The following is a 24,512-nucleotide window of genomic DNA, read 5'->3' on the forward strand; positions in this document are numbered from 1 at the left end:
CTGCTATCCAATCTTAAAGTCAGTAGAACATCAGGGTCACAGACCAATTCATACAGTTATTGTCCCAGACAGTTCTTTTCAAAGCAATACTTGGTGGATGACATTTTGAGGCCAATGTCCCTTTCAAATGTCCCTCTCTGTGAAAAATTCAAATGGAAAAAGAAAAACAGGACATTTTAAGTACTTCATTTGCATCCGACTACCATGCAGCTTTGACAGACTTCAATTGTATTTTTATGTCAGTATGGATGTTGGTCGTTGACAGTCTGCCCCTACAATCATCCACACACATGCACACCAATATACAGCTGCATTTTTACTGATGTCAAGCGCATCAATGTGTGAACATGGGGCTTGTGGTATAGGGTGCGTGTTTCTCTGTGGGAATGAGGGCAGTTCATTATAACCATACAATAACAGGTTGCTATGTTTCCTTCCTATTGTGCCTGTCTGTCATGATAGGAGATTTATAAACACACGAAGAAGAAAGGGTCACCCTTTAAATCACATCTAACTAGTGAAGCTCACACAAGAAGTAACTAAGAGCCGTTGCAGAAAGGTGAAGATGAAAAACAACTGCTGTGTGTGAAACACATGTTGTCTGACATAGGCCATACAGTAGGCTGCTGAACGTCAACAACACAGAGACAGGTATGCCTAACTAGCCGTCGGACAACTTACAGGAATAGACTTTGCTCAAGGGGCAAGGAAGCGTATTTGGGCAAAAACAATGGGAGCTTTTAGCATTAACAATTCAGATGCTTTTGAAAGCAAGCACAGAAATAAATGGTTGGGGCCACATAGTTCTCCACTGTTGCTATATTCTATCAGTATTTCAATGCATTATTAATTCATATGCAGCTCTGAACTTACTCAGAGCAACTCTACTCAGGTATTTCCACGGATAGTCAACTCTTCCTAAGCAGGTGAAGGTTCCGTATATTTATGGAAGGTGAAATTAGCTGCGCACTCAGAAGGGGGCGCCTTGGCTGTCCTCGTCATGCGTTGTAAAGCCACGGTCTCGTTCTGACATGACGGGGGCTCCCGGTTGGCAGGTTTGTGGCTGAGAATATGCTAAATGCTCTGTCATTGGCTGCTTCCGAGTAAACAGTGCTTTGGCATAGCAATTGATATCCTACAGCTGGAAGGTAGTGTTTGTCACACAAAGTGAGAGGGCTTAGAAAGTGAACGAAAGCTTAATGTAGGGTCTCAAAAGGAGGGATACCGAGGTTGTTTATTTAAAATTTTCTAAAGAGAGGTCTATAGACCAAAGCTAAAGTAATAGATTGCCAAAATGCTTTGCCATGTTACCCGTCCGGATTCGGTGGTTATGGAAGTGGAAGTTGATACGAAGGCGAATGGTGAAGACTGTCTGAATAAGGTATGGATAGTCGATACTAATTAAATTCCCCCCTTTTCAGGTTGTTAATACTTTACAAACCCATTTGTGTCAAATTCCAGTGAATATTGTCCTGCAAGTGTAATTTACAGTGAAATGTTGAGATTGAAACGCAACACTTGGCAGCATGAGCGCGTGTGTTGGTTTGCCGAGGTGATGAATCCAAATGTTAATGTAAAGGCGAAGTTCAATGTCTTTTTGCTAGATTTTCTGCCGACGTCAGTTATCTCGAAATTGCATTGTCTGTCACAGGATAGACTACTCTACATTGTCACACACAGCATTACAAATTATTATTATTGTTAAAAAATAAAATAAAATTACACAGCAATACAAATGAGCTTCTCTATCGTGCAACAATGTTGCTTTGGTCGAAAATAAGTTGGCTATATTTTCCGTGAAATAGCCCCCCCCAAAAAATGTTTTTTCCTGATGACACAATCAAACTCATTAAGTTGGTGATTTCCTAAATAGGTAACTTACTATTAAGGTTCTTTCTGAGGGAGTTGTTTCCTGGTAGTATATTCGCGATGAAAGGCTTTGTCAAGCCAAGGTTACTTCAGTTCATTTGGTTCCCCGGTGCATGCTTGGCAAATTGGCAATGTTATTGTGAAGCTTGAATGAGGGTTCCCATTGTTGACTAGATCAACATCGAATATACAATAGTTCCAAATTACTTCGAAATCCGTTTTGAAAGAGTTAATAAATCAAATCAAATTTTATTAGTCACATACACATGGTTAGCAGATGTTAATGCGAGTGTAGCGAAATGCTTGTGCTTCTAGTTCCGACAATGCAGTAATAACCAACGAGTAATCTAACCTAACAATTCCACAACTACTACCTTATACACACAAGTGTAAAGGGATAAAGAATATGTACATAAAGATATATGAATGAGTGATGGTACAGAACGGCATAGGCAAGATGCAGTAGATGTTATAGAGTACAATATATACATATGAGTAATGTAGGGTATATAAACGTAAAGTGGCATAGTTTAAAGTGGCTAGTGATACATGTATTACATAAAGATGGCAAGATGCAGTAGATGATATAGAGTACAGTATATACATATACATATGATATGAGTAATGTAGGGTATGTAAACATTATATTAAGTGGCATTGTTTAAAGTGGCTAGTGATACATTTTCACATAAATTACAATCACGCGTGCACAGAGCTGCTGGTGCCAAAGACTGTACATAGATTCATGTTTCTATTGTGTTATGGACTGTACGTTTGTTATGGACTGTACGTTTGTTTATGTGTAACTCTGTGTTTTAGTCGCACTGCTTTGCTTTATCTTGGCCAGGTCGCAGTTGTAAATGAGAACTGGCCTACCTGGTTAAATAAAGGTGAAAAAAAGGATGTAAAGTTAGTCCTCAAACCAGGAAATAAAAGGAACCAATGTGAATTTATCGGATGCTTCAATCGCGTTGTTTTCTAATGAGTTCTATCCATTCTATATCATACGCACAACGCGTTGACATAGTGGTCCTCATTCTCCGTCCTGTCTGGAAGTAGGCTGTCCTTGACGTTATGTACCTCCGTCCCGTCTGGAAGTAGGCTGTCCTTGACGTTATGTAACTCCGTCCCGTCTGGAAGTAGGCTGTCCTTGACGTTATGTAACTCCGTCCCGTCTGGAAGTAGGCTGTCCTTGACGTTATGTACCTCCGTCCCGTCTGGAAGTAGGCTGTCCTTGACGTTATGTAACTCCGTCCCGTCTGGAAGTAGGCTGTCCTTGACGTTATGTACCTCCGTCCCGTCTGGAAGTAGGCTGTCCTTGACGTTATGTAACTCCGTCCCGTCTGGAAGTAGGCTGTCCTTGACGTTATGTAACTCCGTCCCGTCTGGAAGTAGGCTGTCCTTGACCTTATGTACCTCCGTCCCGTCTGGAAGTAGGCTGTCCTTGACGTTATGTAACTCCGTCCCGTCTGGAAGTAGGCTGTCCTTGACGTTATGTAACTCTGTTTCTTTCTTGTCGCTGTTGAGAGGCGTGTGGGAAGCGCTCGAGGTGAGTTGTATTACCAGATGAAAAAGATCCCAATGTATTTTCCATCAATGCTCCCACTGGCTTTACGGCCTACATATTGATGTGTACGAGCCACGGAGTCAATGGCAAAAACATGGTAACCTCAGTCTCAGTAAACTTGTTTTTAGGCCTTCACAAACCAAATCAACTGAGGTTTTACTTTGATAGAATGACTATTCTGTGGGTTTGACTGGTTTCCCCCTGATCGCTCTGTTTAACCTAACACACTGAATTCTTCTATTCTAAAGGTGTGTAGGAAGTTGGGAATCATAGAGGTGGACTACTTTGGCCTGCAGTTCTCGGGCAGTAAAGGAGAGAACCTGTGGCTCAACCTCAGGAACAGAATCTGTCAGCAGATGGACAATCTGACTCCCTGCCGACTCCGGCTTCGAGTCAAGTTCTTTGTGGAACCACATCTCATACTCCAGGAACAGACGAGGTATGGATATTCTGTATCTCCCACACACACACACACACACACACACACACACACACACACACACACACACACACACACACACACACACACACTTCTTACTACAATAGTCATTCTTTATGGTCCTTACATCGTCTTGTTATGATTGGAAAAGAAAGCAAAATAAATCTAGGTCATGTTACTCATTAAATATTCATATTACAACATAACTCAACCCTTAACTGTTCAGATTCCCTCTGACTCCAGTCATGTGCTGTAGGAGGAGAAGGTAAACAACCAGATCATTCAGCACTGTACTGTAGCTACTGTATCCTGTGAAGTTAGTTGTGACTTCCTGCTTAGGCTCTACAGTGGAGCGAACTACAGTAACCCCGCAGCACACAGGGTTACTACAGGTCATTGTGGAGCCAAGCGGAGCAGGGCGGGAGGCCGCCAGGAAATGTGAACTCTTTAAAGGCTCTGTTGCTGATGCCACAGGGTCCCTATGCCTGCCTGGTCCTGCCTGCTGAGAGCTATACAGCCCTCCCTAGACCTTCCCTGCTGGCTCTCATTCAAGTGAATGAAGGAGAAGTGGGCTCACTTAAACATTTGTTGTTGCTTTTTGCTGTTGGTTTCTTTTCTTTTGTTGACTTTCTCATTTAAGGAGAAGCGTCCTTGTTCTTGTGCATTTCTCTGTTTTTTAGTTTCTTTTGGCTTTTGACAAAGTCTCAAAGGCACGTCTCACCGTTGTGAATTTTGTTTAAATGCTAAAATGCTTATACTACATACTCAGAAAATATGCATGAGTTTAAAATAACTATAAAAAGACCAGTGTGAAAGGCTGTTTTCTCATTTAATATGCTCTTAGCTCTGTATTTTGTCAGCCTCATTTTTGAAATCGTTCTTCTTTTCCACAAACAAACCAGAGAAGAAATGATCCTGTCTTCCAAAAAAAGCATGTTGAAACTTCTCTAGTGAATGGCCTGACACGCTGACATCAGGCTGATAGATAACAGGACCTTTGACACGCTGACTTCAGGCTGATAGATAACAGGACCTTTGACACGCTGACTTCAGGCTGATAGATAACAGGACCTCTGACACGCTGACTTCAGGCTGATAGATAACAGGACCTTTGACACGCTGACATCAGGCTGATAGATAACAGGACCTTTGACACGCTGACATCAGGCTGATAGATAACAGGACCTTTGACACGCTGACTTCAGGCTGATAGATAACAGGACCTCTGACACGCTGACTTCAGGCTGATAGATAACAGGACCTTTGACACGCTGACATCAGGCTGATAGATAACAGGACCTTTGACACGCTGACATCAGGCTGATAGATAACAGGACCTTTGACATGCTGACTTCAGGCTGATAGATAACAGGACCTTTGACACGCTGACTTCAGGCTGATAGATAACAGGACCTTTGACACGCTGACTTCAGGCTGATAGATAACAGGACCTTTGACACGCTGACATCAGGCTGATAGATAACAGGACCTTTGACACGCTGACTTCAGGCTGATAGATAACAGGACCTTTGACACGCTGACTTCAGGCTGATAGATAACAGGACCTCTGACACGCTGACTTCAGGCTGATAGATAACAGGACCTTTGACACGCTGACATCAGGCTGATAGATAACAGGACCTTTGACACGCTGACATCAGGCTGATAGATAACAGGACCCTTGACACGCTGATAGATAACAGGACCTCTGACACGCTGACGTCAGGCTGATAGATAACAGGACCTTTGACACGCTGACTTCAGGCTGATAGATAACAGGACCTCTGACACGCTGACTTCAGGCTGATAGATAACAGGACCTTTGACACGCTGACTTCAGGCTGATAGATAACAGGACCTTTGACACGCTGACTTCAGGCTGATGGATAACAGGACCTTTGACACGCTGACGTCAGGCTGGTGGATAACAGGACCTTTGACACGCTGACTTCAGGCTGATAGATAACAGGACCTTTGACACGCTGACTTCAGGCTGATAGATAACAGGACCTTTGACACGCTGACGTCAGGCTGATGGATAACAGGACCTTTGACACGCTGACTTCAGGCTGATAGATAACAGGACCTTTGACACGCTGACTTCAGGCTGATAGATAACAGGACCTTTGACACGCTGACTTCAGGCTGATAGATAACAGGACCTTTGACACGCTGACGTCAGGCTGATAGATAACAGGACCTTTGACACGCTGACTTCAGGCTGATAGATAACAGGACCTTTGACACGCTGACTTCAGGCTGATAGATAACAGGACCTTTGACACGCTGACTTCAGGCTGATAGATAACAGGACCTTTGACACGCTGACTTCAGGCTGATAGATAAACAAAACTCCCTAAATTCTATCAGCATATCGATTGTGCTACCAGGGCTGGAAAAACACTAGACCATTGTTATACTAATTTCCGCGACGCTTATAAGGCCCTCCCCCGCCCCCCTTTCGGAAAAGCTGACCACGACTCCATTTTGTTGATTCCAGCCTACAAACAGAAACTCAAACAACAAGCTCCCGCGCTCAGGTCTGTTCAACGCTGGTCCGACCAATCTGAATCCACGCTTCAAGACTGCTTCGATCACGCGGATTGGAATATGTTCCGCATCGCGTCCAACAACAATATTGACGAATATGCTGATTCGGTGAGCGAGTTCATTAGGAAGTGCATTGATGATGTCGTACCCACAGCAACGATAAAAACATTCCCAAACCAGAAACCGTGGATTGACGGCAGCATTCGCGTGAAACTGAAAGCGCGAACCACTGCTTTTAACCAGGGCAAGGTGACCGGAAGCATGACCGAATACAAACAGTGTAGCTATTCTCTCCGCAAGGCAATCAAACAGGCTAAGTCTCAGTACAGAGACAAAATCGAGTCGCAATTCAACAGCTCAGACACAAGAGGTATGTGGCAGGGTCTACAGTCAATCACGGATTACAAAAAGAAAACCAGCCCCGTCGCGGACCAGGATGTCTTGCTCCCAGACAGGCTAAACAACTTTTTTGCCCGCTTTGAGGACAATACAGTGCCACTGACACGCCCCCTACCAAAACCTGCGGGCTCTCCTTCACTGCAGCCGAGGTGAGTAAAACATTTAAACGTGTTAACCCTCGCAAGGCTGCAGGCCCAGACGGCATTCCCAGCCGCGTCCTCAGAGCATGCGCAGACCAGCTGGCTGGTGTGTTTACGGACATATTCAATCAATCCTTATCCCAGTCTGCTGTTCCCACATGCTTCAAGAGGGCCACCATTGTTCCTGTTCCCAAGAAAGCTAAGGTAACTGAGCTAAACGACTACCGCCCCGTAGCACTCACTTCCGTCATCATGAAGTGCTTTGAGAGACTAGTCAAGGACCATATCACCTCCACCCTACCGGACACCCTAGACCCACTCCAATTTGCTTACCGACCCAATAGGTCCACAGACGACGCAATCGCAACCACACTGCACACTGCCCTAACCCATCTGGACAAGAGGAATACCCATGTGAGAATGCTGTTCATCGATTACAGCTCAGCATTTAACACCATAGTACCCTCCAAACTCGTCATCAAGCTCGAGACCCTGGGTCTCGACCCCGCCCTGTGCAACTGGGTCCTGGACTTCCTGACGGGCCGCCCCCAGGTGGTGAGGGTAGGTAACAACATCTCCACCCCGCTGATCCTCAACACTGGGGCCCCACAAGGGTGCGTTCTGAGCCCTCTCCTGTACTCCCTGTTCACCCACGACTGCGTGGCCATGCACGCCTCCAACTCAATCATCAAGTTTGCGGATGACACTACAGTGGTAGGCTTGATTACCAACAACGACGAGACGGCCTACAGGGAGGAGGTGAGGGCCCTCGGAGTGTGGTGTCAGGAAAATAACCTCACACTCAACGTCAACAAAACAAAGGAGATGATTGTGGACTTCAGGAAACAGCAGAGGGAGCACCCCCCTATCCACATCGACGGGTCAGTAGTGGAGAAGGTGGAAAGTTTAAGTTCCTCGGTGTACACATCACGGACAAACTGAATTGGTCCACCCACACAGACAGCGTTGTGAAGAAGGCGCAGCAGCGCCTCTTCAACCTCAGGAGGCTGAAGAAATTCGGCTTGTCACCAAAAGCACTCACAAACTTCTACAGATGCACAATCGAGAGCATCCTGTCGGGCTGTATCACCGCCTGGTACGGCAACTGCTCCGCCCACAACCGTAAGGCTCTCCAGAGGGTAGTGAGGTCTGCAGAACGCATCACCAGGGGCAAACTACCTGCCCTCCAGGACACCTACACCACCCGATGTCACAGGAAGGCCATAAAGATCATCAAGGACAACAACCACCCAAGCCACTGCCTGTTCACCCCGCTATCATCCAGAAGGCGAGGTCAGTACAGGTGCATCAAAGCAGGGACCGAGAGACTGAAAAACAGCTTCTATCTCAAGGCCATCAGACTGTTAAACAGCCACCACTAACATTTAGCGGCCGCTGCCAACATACTGACTCAACTCCAGCCACTTTAAAAATGGGAATTGATGGAAATTATGTAAAAATGTACCACTAGCCACTTTAAACAATGCCACTTAATACAATGTTTACATACCCTACATTACCCATCTCATATGTATATACTGTACTCTATATCATCTACTGCATCTTGCCATCTTTATGTAATACATGTACCACTAGCCACTTTAAACTATGCCACTTTATGTTTACATACCCTACAGTACTCATCTCATATGTATATACCGTACTCTATACCATCTACTGCATCTGCCATGCCGTTCTGTACCACCACTCATTCATATATCTTTATGTACATATTCTTTATCCCTTTACACTTGTGTGTGTGTGTGTAAGGTAGTAGTTGTGGAATTGTTAGGTTAGATTACTGTTGGTTATTACTGCATTGTCGGAACTAGAAGCACAAGCATTTCGCTACACTCGCATTAACATCTGCTAACCATGTGTATGTGACTAATAAAATTTGATTTGATTTTTTTAGATAACAGGACCTTTGACACGCTGACTTCAGGCTGATAGATAACAGGACCTTTGACACGCTGACTTCAGGCTGATAGATAACAGGACCTTTGACACGCTGACTTCAGGCTGATAGATAACAGGACCTTTGACACGCTGACTTCAGGCTGATAGATAACAGGACCTTTGACACGCTGATAGATAACAGGACCTTTGACACGCTGATAGATAACAGGACCTTTGACACGCTGATAGATAACAGGACCTTTGACACGCTGACTTCAGGCTGATAGATAACAGGACCTTTGACACGCTGACTTCAGGCTGATAGATAACAGGACCTTTGACACGCTGACTTCAGGCTGATAAATAACAGGACCTTTGACACGCTGACTTCAGGCTGATAAATAACAGGACCTCTGACACGCTGACTTCAGGCTGATAGATAACAGGACCTCTGACACGCTGACTTCAGGCTGATGGATAACAGGACCTTGAACCTGGCTTCGTTTCTTCTCCTCCTCCTCCAGCCCTTTAGAGGTCCTCTATTGAGAAGTCCTGACTGCATCCCTCATGGAACCCTATTCCCTATATAGTGCACTTCTTTAGACCAGCGACCTATGGGCAGTGCACTATAAAGGGAATAGGGTGCCGTTTGGGACACAGATTCTCAACTAGGCTTCTCTTTTGATGTTATTTATAGGACGCTCTGATCTCAGTGTTAACCCTCCCTCTCTACCGCCTGGCCGTCGCAGAAAAACAGCTTTGCATGCAGTATTCACGTTAATATCATCATGTCTATCTTTCCACAGCTGTGGGAGATCCTGTATCATTAAAAGCTGATTCTAACCCCAGTCAGTCTGTCTGCCAGGAGAGGCATCAGATAACTCAATGTTAGAGTAGAAAAGTGTGTGGGAAGCAGGATGCAGGATGGACTGTGTGTGTGTCTTTAAGACTGGACAGTGTGCCAGTGGAGTTGGGGAGAGGAAAGGGATAGATGAGGGTAAGGAAAAGGTGAGGGGTATTCACCCAGTCAGACTACTGCTGTCTCCCTCCGCCCGTCACCCAGTCAGACTACTGCTGTCTCCCTCCGCCCGTCACCCAGTCAGACTACTGCTGTCTCCCTCCGCCCGTCACCCAGTCAGACTACTGCTGTCTCCCTCCGCCCGTCACCCAGTCAGACTACTGCTGTATCCTTCCGCCCGTCACCCAGTCAGACTACTGCTGTCTCTGCCTGTCACACTCCGACCACAAACAGACAGGAGTGCTACGCCACTGCTTGTAAGTTAAGTAGAAATATATAAGATGTGTTAAATGAATGATATTCAGCTCAGGGCTCCAGCTATGCATTTGGTTTGCTAACTTGCTAGCTAAGTGGTTAGATGTCAAGATCAAGCTTCATGTTTACAGCAGAGACATTCAATCCCCTCCTGTATCAAAATCCCTGTTGTTGCCTAAATTGTTTTGTGCGTCAACATTTGTAAGAAATAGCGCCCCTTGTGTGCACTTCCGGTAATACCTTATACCCTGGTATGGTACAGAAACAGTATGACCGTCTGGATAGCACCCAACCCGACCAGTAGACTCTCACAGTGAGAGCAGAACATCTAAGTAAGTGGAAGGCGTGACTGTGTCCAACTCCCATTCCTCCATCTCTCCTCTGCATGTGCTCTAGTCTATTCCTAATCTATCAGCTTGTTCTGCTACAAGTGTTGCACTGCCAGTTGGTGTATGAGAGAGACCCCAGCCAATAGTTTACTAGTGAAAGACGCCTCTCAGAAACAACTATATACCAATGGAACATGCTCACAAACTAATATCCACCAATGGAACATGCTCACAAACTAATATCCACCAATGGAACATGCTCACAAACTAATATCCACCAATGGAACATGCTCACAAACTAATATCCACCAATGGAACATGCTCACAAACTAATATCCACCAATGGAACATGCTCACAAACTAATATCCACCAATGGAACTGAGTGTTCTTGGCAAGTGACAGTGCTGAATGCTGACCTGGCCCAGGGGGATTTTCCAGCATTATAGGCATGCTCACACTTACCCTCACAGCTATACACACACACACACACGCACACACACACACACACACACACATCATGTCCTGGTACAGGAAAGCCTGCAGGTAGTAACAGATGCTGGAGAGCGTGTGAATTGTCCTTAGTGGGTACAGACGCACGCAGAACGCCAGTTTGTACACATTCACTCACGCATATACATGCTACCCATATACATGGGCCTCTCTCTCACCCTGTTACGTAGCATATGGTGGACTCTGCACTCACAGAATACAAATAAAAAGCTGCTTACATAAGCTGGAGCGCTTAAATTTACAGAATCATCACCAAATCCTGCTGCTATCCCATTATTGTAAGCTTGCGCCTTTTTGTGTGTGCTTGGCTGACTCTAGTAGTCTGCACAGGACTGATTTATTCACCCCGCTCGCACCTGCAGCTTTTCGTCCCACTCCCGCCCACACCAGCTGTCTTTCTGTCGGGCTCCCACAAGAACTGATCCCACAATGTTATTTTAGGCTCATGTGAAGACTCAGCAATTGGCAATATCGAAATGTGCAAAAATACCTAAGAAATGGGTTAAATTACCAGAGATTTTCACGTGGCCATTTTATATTAAGCTTTCGGTATTACTGGGCTATATCAGCGAGTAGGCTAGACGTAGTTTGAAGAGAGCAGAATTGGTGAGACTTTCACTTGAGCTTCGTTTTATAGCTTACCTTTTTAGGAGTGGGACGATTTTCAGACAGACATGTATGGGTGATCAATATTTATTTTTAGGCAATGTAGTTAACTATATCCTAATCCTCATATTTAGGAAGTACATATCCTTGGAAAGATGACTGCCCCCTTGCTTCAAGAGAGACTCTGGTGGCGCAGCTAGCACTGCGATGCAGTGCTCTAGACCACTGCGCCACCCGGGAGGCCCCAGATGTGACTTTTTAATACAATAGGTAGTCTAACGCGCAGAAAGACGACCGTTTCCAAATAATCTGCGGGACAACACAAAATATTTCCATTCCAAGTTTGATCTGACCACCCACTCCCAACCGCAGAGTGAAAAATGGCGACTGCAGCAGTGCTCTGTCGGGATCCGCAGCGCTCTACACTCTTCTTATTAGTTTGCTTGCTGAAGGCAAGCTACTCTAGATTTCTTAGAAACTCATCATTATTATTATAATATTTATTCCGCCCGCTCTAGCGCTTAAACCATTTAACACGAAACCAACTTTAAAACGTACATGCAAGCCCCAACTTTTCATAGCATTTATACTTTGACTACAACAAAGGCCCATCTCAATAGGTGGTCCAGGTATGTTATGACATGGGGGGGCTTTCCTCTATTGTTCCTCAAGCTAGGGATGACATCACGGACTCCCATCAGACCAACTCCTTGAGGTTTGCGCAATAGTTATTTTTTTTAACCCTTTAGTGTGTGTACTTCATTGTATTTATACTTTGGATATCGCTTTCCAACAGTCAAAGTTCAAAAATCGCTGGAGGACGTCTTTTAAAATGATCTCCAATGAATTTCACACACTCCCACATTTTAAAAAAAAAAAGAAAAAAAAAAGCTTTCTATAAATACACACTCAGGCCTTTGGTCTGTAGCACAGGCTCAGTTCAGTCTGATTTGTGTGGTTCCTCCGAACATCAAATAAACCCCCATCCTAATCCTGTAGCTTAGATCACAGCATCTCTCTACACCGCTCCGCCTGGGTAGCTTCTGAAACACCCTGTCTGCCTAATGCAGCCGACTGCCTGCTAGTGGGAGAGATGTTTTCTCTACTCTCATCCCCCCCATCTAGTTTTGTTGCTGCTCACACTTAGACTGACTCTCTGACCATGGTTTGAGATGAGGCAGTCTTGATGTTTGTGTGTGTGTGTGTTCACTGACCAGATCTGTGCAGTTTCATAGAGCTACTTCTGCATTTGGTTGTAATTTCTGAACTCTCGGAGGAGTAGTAGATTTCATATTTGTTTTAAAAGCTGTTCGCTCAAACAACAAACATCCCTCTTTATGAAACGTCCTGATAAATCCATCCATTGGTTAGGAGATGATGGGAGTGGTCATGTCTGTTTGGGTGAGAGCAAGGCAGGGATTGAGCTGGGGCCCCATAGAATAAGTAGAATGTCATCACTGTTCTACTTGTTTTAATTCTATGGTTGGAACTTGGCCCCCTCAATGAATGTGTGCTGTCTACGTCATTATCCCTCACTAGCCCAGAGGTAGTGCCGCCTGCCTCGTTATCCCTCGCTAGCCCAGAGGTAGTGCCGCCTGCCTCGTTATCCCTCGCTAGCCCAGAGGTAGTGCCGCCTGCCTCGTTATCCCTCGCTAGCCCAGAGGTAGTGCCGCCTGCCTCGTTATCCCTCGCTAGCCCAGAGGTAGTGCCGCCTGCCTCGTTATCCCTCGCTAGCCCAGAGGTAGTGCCGCCTGCCTCGTTATCCCTCGCTAGCCCAGAGGTAGTGCCGCCTGCCTCGTTATCCCTCGCTAGCCCAGAGGTAGTGCCGCCTGCCTCGTTATCCCTCGCTAGCCCAGAGGTAGTGCCGCCTGCCTCGTTATCCCTCGCTAGCCCAGAGGTAGTGCCGCCTGCCTCGTTATCCCTCGCTAGCCCAGAGGTAGTGCCGCCTGCCTCGTTATCCCTCGCTAGCCCAGAGGTAGTGCCGCCTGCCTCGTTATCCCTCGCTAGCCCAGAGGTAGTGCCGCCTGCCTCGTTATCCCTCGCTAGCCCAGAGGCAGTGCCGCCTGCCTCGTTATCCCTCGCTAGCCCAGAGGCAGTGCCGCCTGCCTCGTTATCCCTCGCTAGCCCAGAGGCAGTGCCGCCTGCCTCGTTATCCCTCGCTAGCCCAGAGGCAGTGCCGCCTGCCTCGTTATCCCTCGCTAGCCCAGAGGCAGTGCCGCCTGCCTCGTTATCCCTCGCTAGCCCAGAGGTAGTGCCGCCTGCCTCGTTATCCCTCGCTAGCCCAGAGGTAGTACCGTCTGTGTCATGCTGGTCTAAATTAACATGTTTTCCACTCCTTGTTGTTTAGCATTCCGATCAGGCCAACGGTTGGTCGGGGGGGTTAGCAATCCAGAGGGCACAGCCATTAATATAGACCACTGCCATGAATGAGAAAAGGGACGTTTTTAGTTCCTTTTCCTTAGAAATAGAATCTGTAGAAGGGACTTAAAGCCTCTAAGCAATTTGACGGGTGAATTCTGCTAATACTGGGTTCAAAATGGAAGGGCATTCTGGCTGGGTTTTGAATGGCAGCAACATGCATGCATTATTGGGTTTGCATGACCTCTCGGACTCAGTTAATTGTCCTTCAATCAGAGTCTAGTTGATTTGTTAGTACACAAATATAAAGGCAACATGTAAAGCGTTGGTCCCGTGTTTCATGAGCTGAAATAGAAGATTCTAGAAATGTTCCATACTCAAACCTTATTTCCCTTAAATGTTGTGCTCAAATGTGTTTACATCCCTGTTAGTGAGCATTTCTCCTTTGCCAAGATAATCCATCCACCAGACAGGTGTGGCATATCAAGAAGCTGATTTAAACAGCATGGTCATTACATAGGTGCACCTTGTTCTGGGGACAAAAGGCCACTCTAAAATGTGCAGTTTTGTCACACAACACAATGCCACAACTGTCAAGTTTTGAAGGAACGTGCAATTGGCATGCATAAGCCTCATCCAATGTCGTTTTAGAGAATTTGGCAGTACTTCCAACTTGCCTCACAACCGCAAACCACGTGTATGGTGTGAACGTGGGCGGGCGGTTTGCTGACATCAACGTTGTGAACAGAGTGCCCCATGGTGGGGTTATGGTATGGGCAGGCATAAGCTACAGACAATGAACACAATTGCATTTTATTGATAGCAATTTGAGTGCACAGCGATACCGTGACGAGATCCTGAGGCCCATTGTCGTGCCATTCATCCGCTGCCATCACCTCATGTTTCAGCATGATAATGCACGGCCCCATGTCGCAAGGATCTGTGCACAATTCCAGGAAGCTGAACATTTCCCAGTTCTTCCATGGCCTGCGTACTCACCAGACATGTCACCCGTTGAGCATGTTAGGGATGCTCTGGATCAACGTATACGACAGCGTGTTCCAGTACCCACCAATATCCATCAACTTCACACAGCCATTGAAGAGGAGTGGGACAACATTTCACAGTCAACAGCCTGATTTAACTCTGTGAAAGATGTCACACTGCATGAGGCAAATGGTGGTCACACCAGATACTGACTGGTTTTAGGATCAACACCTCTACCTTTTTGTTAAGGGATCTGTGACCAGATGCATATCTGTATTCCCAGTCATTTGAAATCCATAGATTAGGGACTAATTCATTTATTTCAGTTGACTAATTTCCTTATATGAACTGTAAATCACTAGAATCTTTGACATTGTTGCACGTTGCTTTTAATTTGGTTTAATATATCTGTGAATTCAGTTAGCCTAGTGAGAGAGGAACATTTGAGACTGTTTTGTCAGTTTAATTTGGGTGCAAATGCAGAAGTCACATGTTTTTGTGCTTTGATATCCTCCCCCTAAACCCCCTCGGAGAGCCGTTGTGTATTATTGAGCCAGTGTCTTTACATGTCTGCAGAAGCAGAACCTAGATATTGTCACAACAACAAGGCTGATGGATGTTTTTCACGGAATTGAAGACCATTCGTTGTTAGCATTATATCCATTTGCCTTAGTTTAGGAGACAAGATGGTTTCCACAGTCAGCCCCTGTCCTTTTCCCCAAACTTTTTTTTAACCTGCTTTAAGGTCTCTGAACTCAAGTATCAATCAGTCCCTCGTATATCTAGTTTGAACCCATAGGATTAGTTCCCGGCCAGGAAGGATGTCTGTGGCTGGTTCTGGGCTGTGTGTGTGACCTTTGCCCTTCTACAGTCCGTTACTAGGGAACACTCCGTTATGTTCCCATAACCGGAGGGTGTTTTAGCTTACAAAAACAATTTATTTGTTCGCCTCAAAATGCCACTTTGGATTCAGGAATTCAGTCGGCGTGTGAATAATTTTCTTATTTATTTAGTGTTTTGTCCCTCTTTCCGTTGCTTAAACGAGCTGATTAACAGCCTTGTGTTGGAGAGTGTAAATTGTGAAGTTTTCATTGAGAGACGGTGAGTCAAACTGGTCCATGGAATGGGGTTATTAGAGTTCGTTGACTGGGAGTGACCTCTAGCACCACAGCTTTGGGCTGTGTTATTGTTACTCCAACAAACCACATTGTTTAGAGTCTGGCCCTGTGAGCTCTGAAATAGACACTTCTCATTGGCTGATGTGGTGCAGTCGCAAGGCAGAGGTTTTTGGTTTCATTTCACACAGACTTTATGTTCTTCTGGAAACTGAGAACTCTGTGATGTTCTGATGTGTTCTATGTTACTACTGAGAGGAGAAGTCCAGTTGAAACAATTGTTTCCATTTGTTTTTGGCTAATTTTGAGAACTTGTTTACTCTTAATTTAGTTAAGTAAGAAAAAGTACTGACGAGAGGAGAGCATGTGAAATGCACTATATAGCTTATTTGGTGAAGTCATTTAACTTTGACAATATCTCAAACACAGTTAAAATATGTCACTAATAAAATCATAACTCAAGTGCACTAAACGCCCTCTTCCCCCTTTCTCTTCTTCCTCCTCCTCCTCCTCCTCTCCATCTTCCATCTGCTGTCACACATAGGGATCATTGAACCATATTCCCCCCTCAGTCTACGGTGCACTTTAATTTAATTATTCCAGCTATGCAGTCAAGTGTTTTAACATTCCAGCAGTAGAACATATTACTTTGTGTTGGAGCCCCCGCTGTCATCCATTGCCCGCGGGTGTGTGTGTGTGTGTGTGTGTGTGTGTGTGTGTGTGTGTCTGAACAGTAAATGTACCATGCGGTCCACTGGTCTGAGAGCAGGTGTTCCTTGACAGTAATGAAAGCCTTAAAGAGGCTGTGTTCATCCCAGTTGTATTTAAACTGGGCCAGCAGAGAGGAGGACGTTTAAGGGTTTTCTGTTCCAATATCAGATTCCCTGCAGGCTTAACTAGAAGCCCTGCTGTTTTGTCCGTCTGTGTTAGAGTTGAATAGCGGCAACCAGGTTAGAGATTTCCAGCCCAAACCCGCTCTCTTTTCCAGAGAAAAAAATAACATAATTTTATGTTCCATGCCCTTACCTCTTAAAAAAAAAAAAAAAAAGCAACCAATCCACATCTGAATTCCCAGTCATGTGGAATCCATAGATAAGGGCCTAGTTTATTTATTTCAATTGACTGATTTCCTTATATGAACAGGAACTCAAAGTAAAATCTTTGTCGCGTTTTATTTTTGTTCTCTGTGTGTGTGTGTCTAATGTGCAGTAGCCTAGCTGTGTATTGGATAACAGGCTTTTTTGGGCTTGGGATCATACATGTCTAATGTGGGGCTCATAAAATGTCTTTAAGGAGATAAGTGATTTATACTCGGGATGGAATATTTTGTAAAATACCTGTAAAATATTCAACAGGTCTTCTCCTTGGACATATGGTGGGCAGGGGTGTCCTTCTACCTGGACAGATGGTGGGTAGTGTGGGCAGCGGTGTCCTTCTACCTGGACAGATGGTGGGTCGTGTGGGCAGCGGTGTCCTTCTACCTGGACAGATGGTGGGTCGTGTGGGCAGCGGTGTCCTTCTACCTGGACAGATGGTGGGTCGTGTGGGCAGCGGTGTCCTTCTACCTGGACAGATGGTGGGTCGTGTGGGCAGCAGTGTCCTTCTACCTGGACAGATGGTGGGTAGTGTGGGCAGCGGTGTCCTTCTACCTGGACAGATGATGGGTAGTGTGTGCAGCGGTGTCCTTCTACCTGGACAGATGGTGGGTAGTGTGGGCAGCGGTGTCCTACTACCTGGACAGATGGTGTTTAGTGTGGGCAGCAGTGTCCTTCTACCTGGACAGATGGTGGGTAGTGTGGGCAGCAGTGTCCTTCTACCTGGACAGATGGTGGGTAGTGTGGGCAGCAGTGTCCTTCTACCTGGACAGATGGTGGGTAGTGTGGGCAGCAGTGTCCTTCTACCTGGACAGATGGTGGGTAGTGTGGGCAGCAGTGTCCTTCTACCTGGACAGATGGTGGGTAGTGTGGGCAGCAGTGTCCTTCTACCTGGACAGATGGTGGGTAGTGTGGGCAGCAGTGTCCTTCTACCTGGACAGATGGTGGGTAGTGTGGGCAGCAGTGTCCTTCTACCTGGACAGATGGTGGGTAGTGTGGGCAGCAGTGTCCTTCTACCTGGACAGATGGTGGGTAGTGTGGGCAGCAGTGTCCTTCTACCTGGACAGATGGTGGGTAGTGTGGGCAGCAGTGTCCTACTACCTGGACAGATGGTGTTTAGTGTGGGCAGCAGTGTCCTTCTACCTGGACAGATGGTGTTTAGTGTGGGCAGCAGTGTCCTTCTACCTGGACAGATGGTGTTTAGTGTGGGCAGCAGTGTCCTTCTACCTGGACAGATGGTGGGTAGTGTGGGCAGCAGTGTCCTTCTACCTGGACAGATGGTGGGTAGTGTGGGCAGCAGTGTCCTTCTACCTGGACAGATGGTGGGTCGTGTGGGCAGCGGTGTCCTACTTGGACAGATGGTGGGTAGTGTGGGCAGCAGTGTCCTTCTACCTGGACAGATGGTGGGTAGTGTGGACAGCGGTGTCCTTCTACCTGGACAGATGGTTACTGTCTATGGTAGTGACTGGTTGGTTGTGTGTGGGCAGGGTAGTGACTGGTGTCATGATGTGTGCTGTTGGCAGTCTGGGCACCTCTGATTCAGCCTGGCGTTGCAGCCTGGCGTTCCCAGATGTTGTTGGAGTTCATGTTCGAGCCGTGTACCAGTCGAGATCCTGCACAGAGGACAGTCGGACCAGCTCACACCCTCCTCATCACCGCCCTCTACAGTTCACATCAAAGCATGGTGGATGAGGGGAGACTCATGCCCTGCTGCCCTGGAAGTTGATTTGTGTCGACTTGCTGTACAAGTTAGACTAGAATTGTGACTGTTTCCTATACATTGTCCTTAACAACAATACCTACCTAGTATTTAAGTTCTTATTACGAGGATGTTCCAGATACTGTATACACCCAGACATGGTCATTTAGCTCATGTTCTGAGCCCAGAATAAACCCAGTATTGGGTGGGGGGTATAAAAGAGTTGGACTGCACGGGGCAGAGCTACAGGAGAAGTGTTCCTTTTCAATTAGTGGCTTTGTGTTTCCAAAATTAGTCACGTAAGGCGGAGCGCCTAGCTGGCGACCCCGGGGTGACGAGGGAGAGGGAAGGAGAGCAGTCAGGCCAGGCAGGGCCGTGACTGATAGTAAGCCCCAGGTAGTCAGAGCCCGTTGTTTACGACCAGACAGGTAGCAGCCTGCTGCTGGGCCTAGCACAATAGGGAAACAGACGGCTGTTTAGAGCCCGACCGCTAAATATGTTGACCGACATTATCGGTGATATTAGCCTTTCACATAAATATTTGTATCGGTCTCTATTCCATACGTAAAGCACCAAGATTATATACTGTACATAGAATGAACAAAAATAGGTCTGCTAATTTGTATACATTTTCAATGGTTGCCTGAAGAGGGCACTCTATGAGCTGCTCTGAACATCATTCAGCCCGTAAGTCACAACGTGAGAGTAGGCATGGTGGTTTGACGGTGAGTAGCGTGCCAGCGACAGCCTATTTGAAAACAGATGTAATCCAAAGTACACTTCACCAAGCAAGCAGCCCTCATCACGTGATCACTTAGTTAACGTTAGCTGGCTAGCTAGCAATCTGTGCTACTTATGTGTGAACGCTGGACTGGCTCCAAAGTGAACTCATCCTTGATACAAAAATAGCACTGTTACTGTCTGGAGTCCAGACTCTGGATCTATTATGTTTTCTGCCTGAAATATGCAATCTGCAAAAAAAACAAGACAGTTGGCGCGTTCAAGATGAGATGGGATTGTTTGCTAGCTAAATTAGAATGTTTGTGTGACTAAAACCAGTGTGGCAAGCGTTTTCCTGCATGGGTGCTTTCAGCCGTCAGCACGGGGGTGGCAGGAAGAGACCAAGCAGAGTTGACAGTACATCTCACTGTAACACATTCATACACCGTTGGAGTTGTATGTTACATAGCTTTGTGTTAGGGATGTTGCATAGTTGTGTTATTCATTTGTACAGATGGGCTCGGTATGCCAAGTTACATTATGCTATGAGGGTACATTATGTGTGAGGAAAACAAGGGAGTCTGGTCTCGTTTGATCCAGTTGACTGGATCCTGTTTGGGGAGGAAGGTGGGGAGGGGAGGAAGGTGGGGAGGGGAGGCTGGTGGGGAGGAAGGAGGCTGGTGGGGAGGAAGGAGGCTGGTGGGTTGCCTGACGGGTTTGTGCTGGTTTTCAGTTCCAGTTGCAGGTCTGAGACAAGGCCACAGTTCTCATGTTCACACTCCTTTTTAATGGGAGAGAATTAGTCTATTTCGTTGCCTCAGTGTCATATATATATATATATATATATATATATATATATATATATATATATATATATTACTAGTTCATGTTTAACTGACCATACACTTTCACAGTCCAGTCCAGAATAATAGTATTGGTATCTCAGTTATGTATTAACAGCCTCGCTGGACAGTGACTTGAAAAAGGAAGTGTCATCACATCATAACTGAGTTAAAGTAGGCAAGAACTTAATAACTCAATCATTCACCACATCTCAGGAACTAATACATGTTCTGATCTTTCGGGGGAAAACAATGGAAAAGCCTCCATGCCTGTGATTGTACCAGTCCAATGTTCACAGTATTCCATGTTTATGTCTATTGTTATTCATTCTTTTTTCTTAAAAAAAAAAATCCAGTTTCTTTCCCGAGGCCTACTATCCCTCCATGTTGAATCCAGCACAATAACAAGTGTTTAGCAACAACATGGGAGGGCCCTTGCCTCACTAAGAACAAGCTTACGACGCTGCGGCATCATTATGTTGATTTAGCCGTGTCTTTGTGTGGGCTTGTTTTGGTATATAACCGGACTTATTTTTTAAGAATGAGAGAGGGAGAACAAGAGAGGCCATTGGCTGAATGGTGCTATCGTACCCAGACCCCACTGTTACAACACAACAGCAGTAGAACCATGTCTGCTTATCGCTCCGCAGCACACTACTGTGAATAGGCAGCCATACAGAAGCTTTACAGGGCTGGCTGCTGACTCCTCTTACACTGTAATAAGAGCTAGAGCTCTGTGTGTGTGTGCGTCTTTGTGTGTGTACAGTGTACCCTGTTTTAGAGTTATGAAGCCCCATTTCGGGGCGGCAGGTGTGGTTAGAGTTTAGGACCAGTAACCGAAAGGTTGCAAGATCGAATCCCTGAGCTGACAAGGGAAAAATCTGTCGTTCTGCCCCTGAACAAGGCAGTTAACACACTGTTCCTAGGCCGTCATTGAAAATAAGAATGTGTTCTTAACTGACTTGCCTAGTTAAATATAGGTTAAATAATTAGTCGCTGACTGATTGAGTCACTGGGTTAAAAGTCAGACCACGTCACGCACTGTCTGACTGGGAACAGCTTTTACTTTTTAACTCTGCTCGTGTTCCTCATTCTATTCCTGGCATCAATGACCGTGGGGAACTAGAAAGCGGAACAGAGTACTACTTTGAGGTGTACGGCTTTGGTAAGCTGGAGGTCAGCTGTCAGTCATAGCGTGTGTTGGTGTGAGAGAGAAAGTGAGCTGTACAGGTGTCAATGAGTGAACAATCATCCATTTTCAAAAAGAAAGGAGGACCAAGGCACTCTTCATATAATTAATTAAAATGCCTTTATTAGTATGGCATGTTCAATAGAAACAAAGTTGTTTAAAAACCGACGCGTTTCGGCTGCATGGCCTTCGTCAGGGAGTACAGTACTGTACTGTACTCCCTGACGAAGGCCATGCAGCCGAAACGCGTCGGTTTTTAAACAACTTTGTTTCTATTGAACATGCCATACTAATAAAGGCATTTTAATTAATTATATGAAGAGTGCCTTGGTCCTCCTTTCTTTTTGATGACCAATTTACACCTTTTACCAAAGAGCACCTTCTATCTACCAAAATATACTATAGTGTACCTTAGTAGCGCTTCCCTTCCTCCTCTTTCTAATCATCCATTTTCTTTCTTTCTCTAGGCCTATTGCCCCCCCCCCCCCCACACACACCTACTCTGTGTGTAACCCAACCTCTAACTTCCACCTCCTCCCCCAATCATTACCTGTTTGGTTCCAGGCCCTGTGCACCACTCCTTTCCAATCACTACCTGTTTGGTTCCAGGCCCTGTGCACCACTCCTTTCCAATCATTACCTGTTTGATTCCAGGCCCTGTGCACCACTCCTTTCCAATCATTACCTGTTTGGTTCCAGGCCCTGTGCACCACTCCTTTCCAATCATTACCTGTTCCAGTTCATGTCTAACATTCCCTCCCTCTCTCTTCCCTCCACCAGACATGTGTTCTTCATGCAGGTCAAGGAGAACCTCCACAGCGGCCACCTGAGGATGTGTTCGGGGCAGGCTGAGGAGCTGAGTGCCCTGCTGGCCCAAGCCGAGTTCAGAGACTACAACCAGAACACAGCCAAGTACTGGTACTCTGAGCTGTGTGGGAGCGAACCCTGCCCGGCAACAGTCAACAGGTAAGGCCAGGGGACACCTGGGGGACATGAAGGCTCGCACACACACACACACACACAGCTATGTCTTACTATGCTTGAGGACTTTTTGGGGACCAACAGTTGATTCCCATTCAAGATCCTATTTTCACTTTTCCCCTAAACTGAACCTAACCCTAAGCTTGAAATAGCTGGCAAAAATGGCCTCACTTCTGAATTTGAGTTAGTTTACTATTCTTGTGAGTACTTTTGGTTCTCACAAGTATAGTAAAATGTGTCACACACACACACACACACACCTGTGGCGTGTCAAAACAGGATTGAAGCTCTAGCCATTGTGCTAATTGAATGGAGTTTGCAGGACATGAATACACTGTTGAAATATTGAAAGCAAAGCTACCCTTGACAAGGTCGCTGGCTGGCTTAGTGAACAGATATGTTATTAGAGGCTTATGATATGAAAGTCTCAACATCTAGCTGAACCAAGTGACAGATGTATTGTTAATGATTCATCAAACATCGGTTGGACATCTAACAATCAGGTGCTTGAAAGAGTAATATTCCCTTTCCCGTCCCAATTCAGAATGTTTGAAAATTCATCCCAGAACACGTCAAACCTTTCATCATTTATTACCATCAGTGTTACCTAGACATAGCTGTGTTCCTATTCCCAATAACACATGGTAGCTGCTCAAAACAAACAATTAGGTGTAAAATACCCTAACCCATGAGTTGCTCCAAGCCGTAACATTTCCCTCTACTTAGCCTACCTTTTTGAATATGAATCAGTCTGTCGTGTGCAGCTGACAGAAACATGCAGCGCCATGGGAACCTGATATCAGTTACACTGACATTGCAGACAGCAGCAGAGTTTGGAAGTCCCCAGAAATTGTTTGCTTTGTAATTGGAACAAAGTTCGAATCTCATGCCCACGTGTCAGTCGCCATGCGCAAAAGACAGACTAAGAGGAAACTAAAAGAAAAGACATGGTCACGAGGTTCACTACAGAAAGAATACATGTTCCCCTCCCATGTTTCTACCATGGAGCTGAGGTTGGTTTGCAATTCAAACAACAGTTTGTCCCACGTGATGTCACCCAACATGAGATGAGCAACAGATGGAAAGGAAATGGCACCCTATTTCCCCATAGGCTCTGGTCAAAAGTAGTGCACTAGATCGGTAATAAGGTGCCATTTTGGAGCATACTACACATGCTCACAAGGTCCCCTCTACAGAGACACACCCCTCTCTTCCCCATGTTTCTACCATGTAGCCACTTGATTTTCTCTCTCAGGGACCAAACCTGTTCAGGCATGGAACTGAACACCTAACAGGGAATTTCACCAAAGCAAGCAGGGTCATTGAGTTCTCGCCAGGTAACTGTCCTACAAAAAAGTGAAAAGACTGTAAATCATACAAATCAGTACTTGAAAAGGGAATGGTACAGTTGAAGTCGGAAGTTTACATACACTTATGTTGAAGTCATTAAAACGCGTTTTTCAACCACTCCACAAATTTCTTGTTAACAAACTATAGTTTTGGCAAGTCGGTTAAGACATCTACTTTGTGCATGACACAAGTAATTTTTCCAACAATTGTTTACAGACAGATTATTTCACTTATAGTTCACTGTATCACAATTGCAGTGGGTCAGAAGTTTACATACACTAAGGTGACTTTGCCTTTTAAACAGCTTGGAAAATTCCAGAAAATGATGTCATGGCTTTAGAAGCTTTCCCAAAGGCTAATTGGCATAATTTGAGTCAATTGGAGGCGTACCTGTGGATGTATTTCAAGGCCTACCTTCAAACTCATGGGAAAATCAAAAATAAATCAGCCAAGACCTCAGAAAAAAAATTGTAGACCTCTACAAGTCTGGTTCATCCTTGGGAGCAATTTCCAAACGCCTGAAGGTACCACGTTCATCTGTACAAACAATAGTACGCAAGTATAAACACCATGGGACCACGCAGCCGTCATACCG

The 24,512-nt window shown here is 45.7% G+C and overlaps 1 protein-coding gene across 1 annotated transcript in view; it reads left to right on the plus strand.

Annotated features, from left to right (window-relative positions):
* Positions 1 to 982: 982 nt before the first annotated feature.
* LOC139559188 (E3 ubiquitin-protein ligase MYLIP-A-like) overlaps positions 983 to 24,512 on the plus strand; it is a 35,523-nt gene continuing 11,993 nt past the window's right edge. Inside the window, exons 1-3 of the mRNA XM_071374963.1 lie at positions 983 to 1,381; positions 3,685 to 3,875; positions 22,367 to 22,552. Coding sequence (XP_071231064.1) covers positions 1,295 to 1,381; positions 3,685 to 3,875; positions 22,367 to 22,552 — 464 coding nt within the window. The 5' untranslated portion in view covers positions 983 to 1,294. The remainder of the gene's footprint in view (positions 1,382 to 3,684; positions 3,876 to 22,366; positions 22,553 to 24,512) is intronic.

This window comes from Salvelinus alpinus, chromosome 29, assembly GCF_045679555.1.
Source record: "Salvelinus alpinus chromosome 29, SLU_Salpinus.1, whole genome shotgun sequence".
In the NCBI taxonomy this organism is placed as follows: Eukaryota; Metazoa; Chordata; class Actinopteri; order Salmoniformes; family Salmonidae; genus Salvelinus; species Salvelinus alpinus.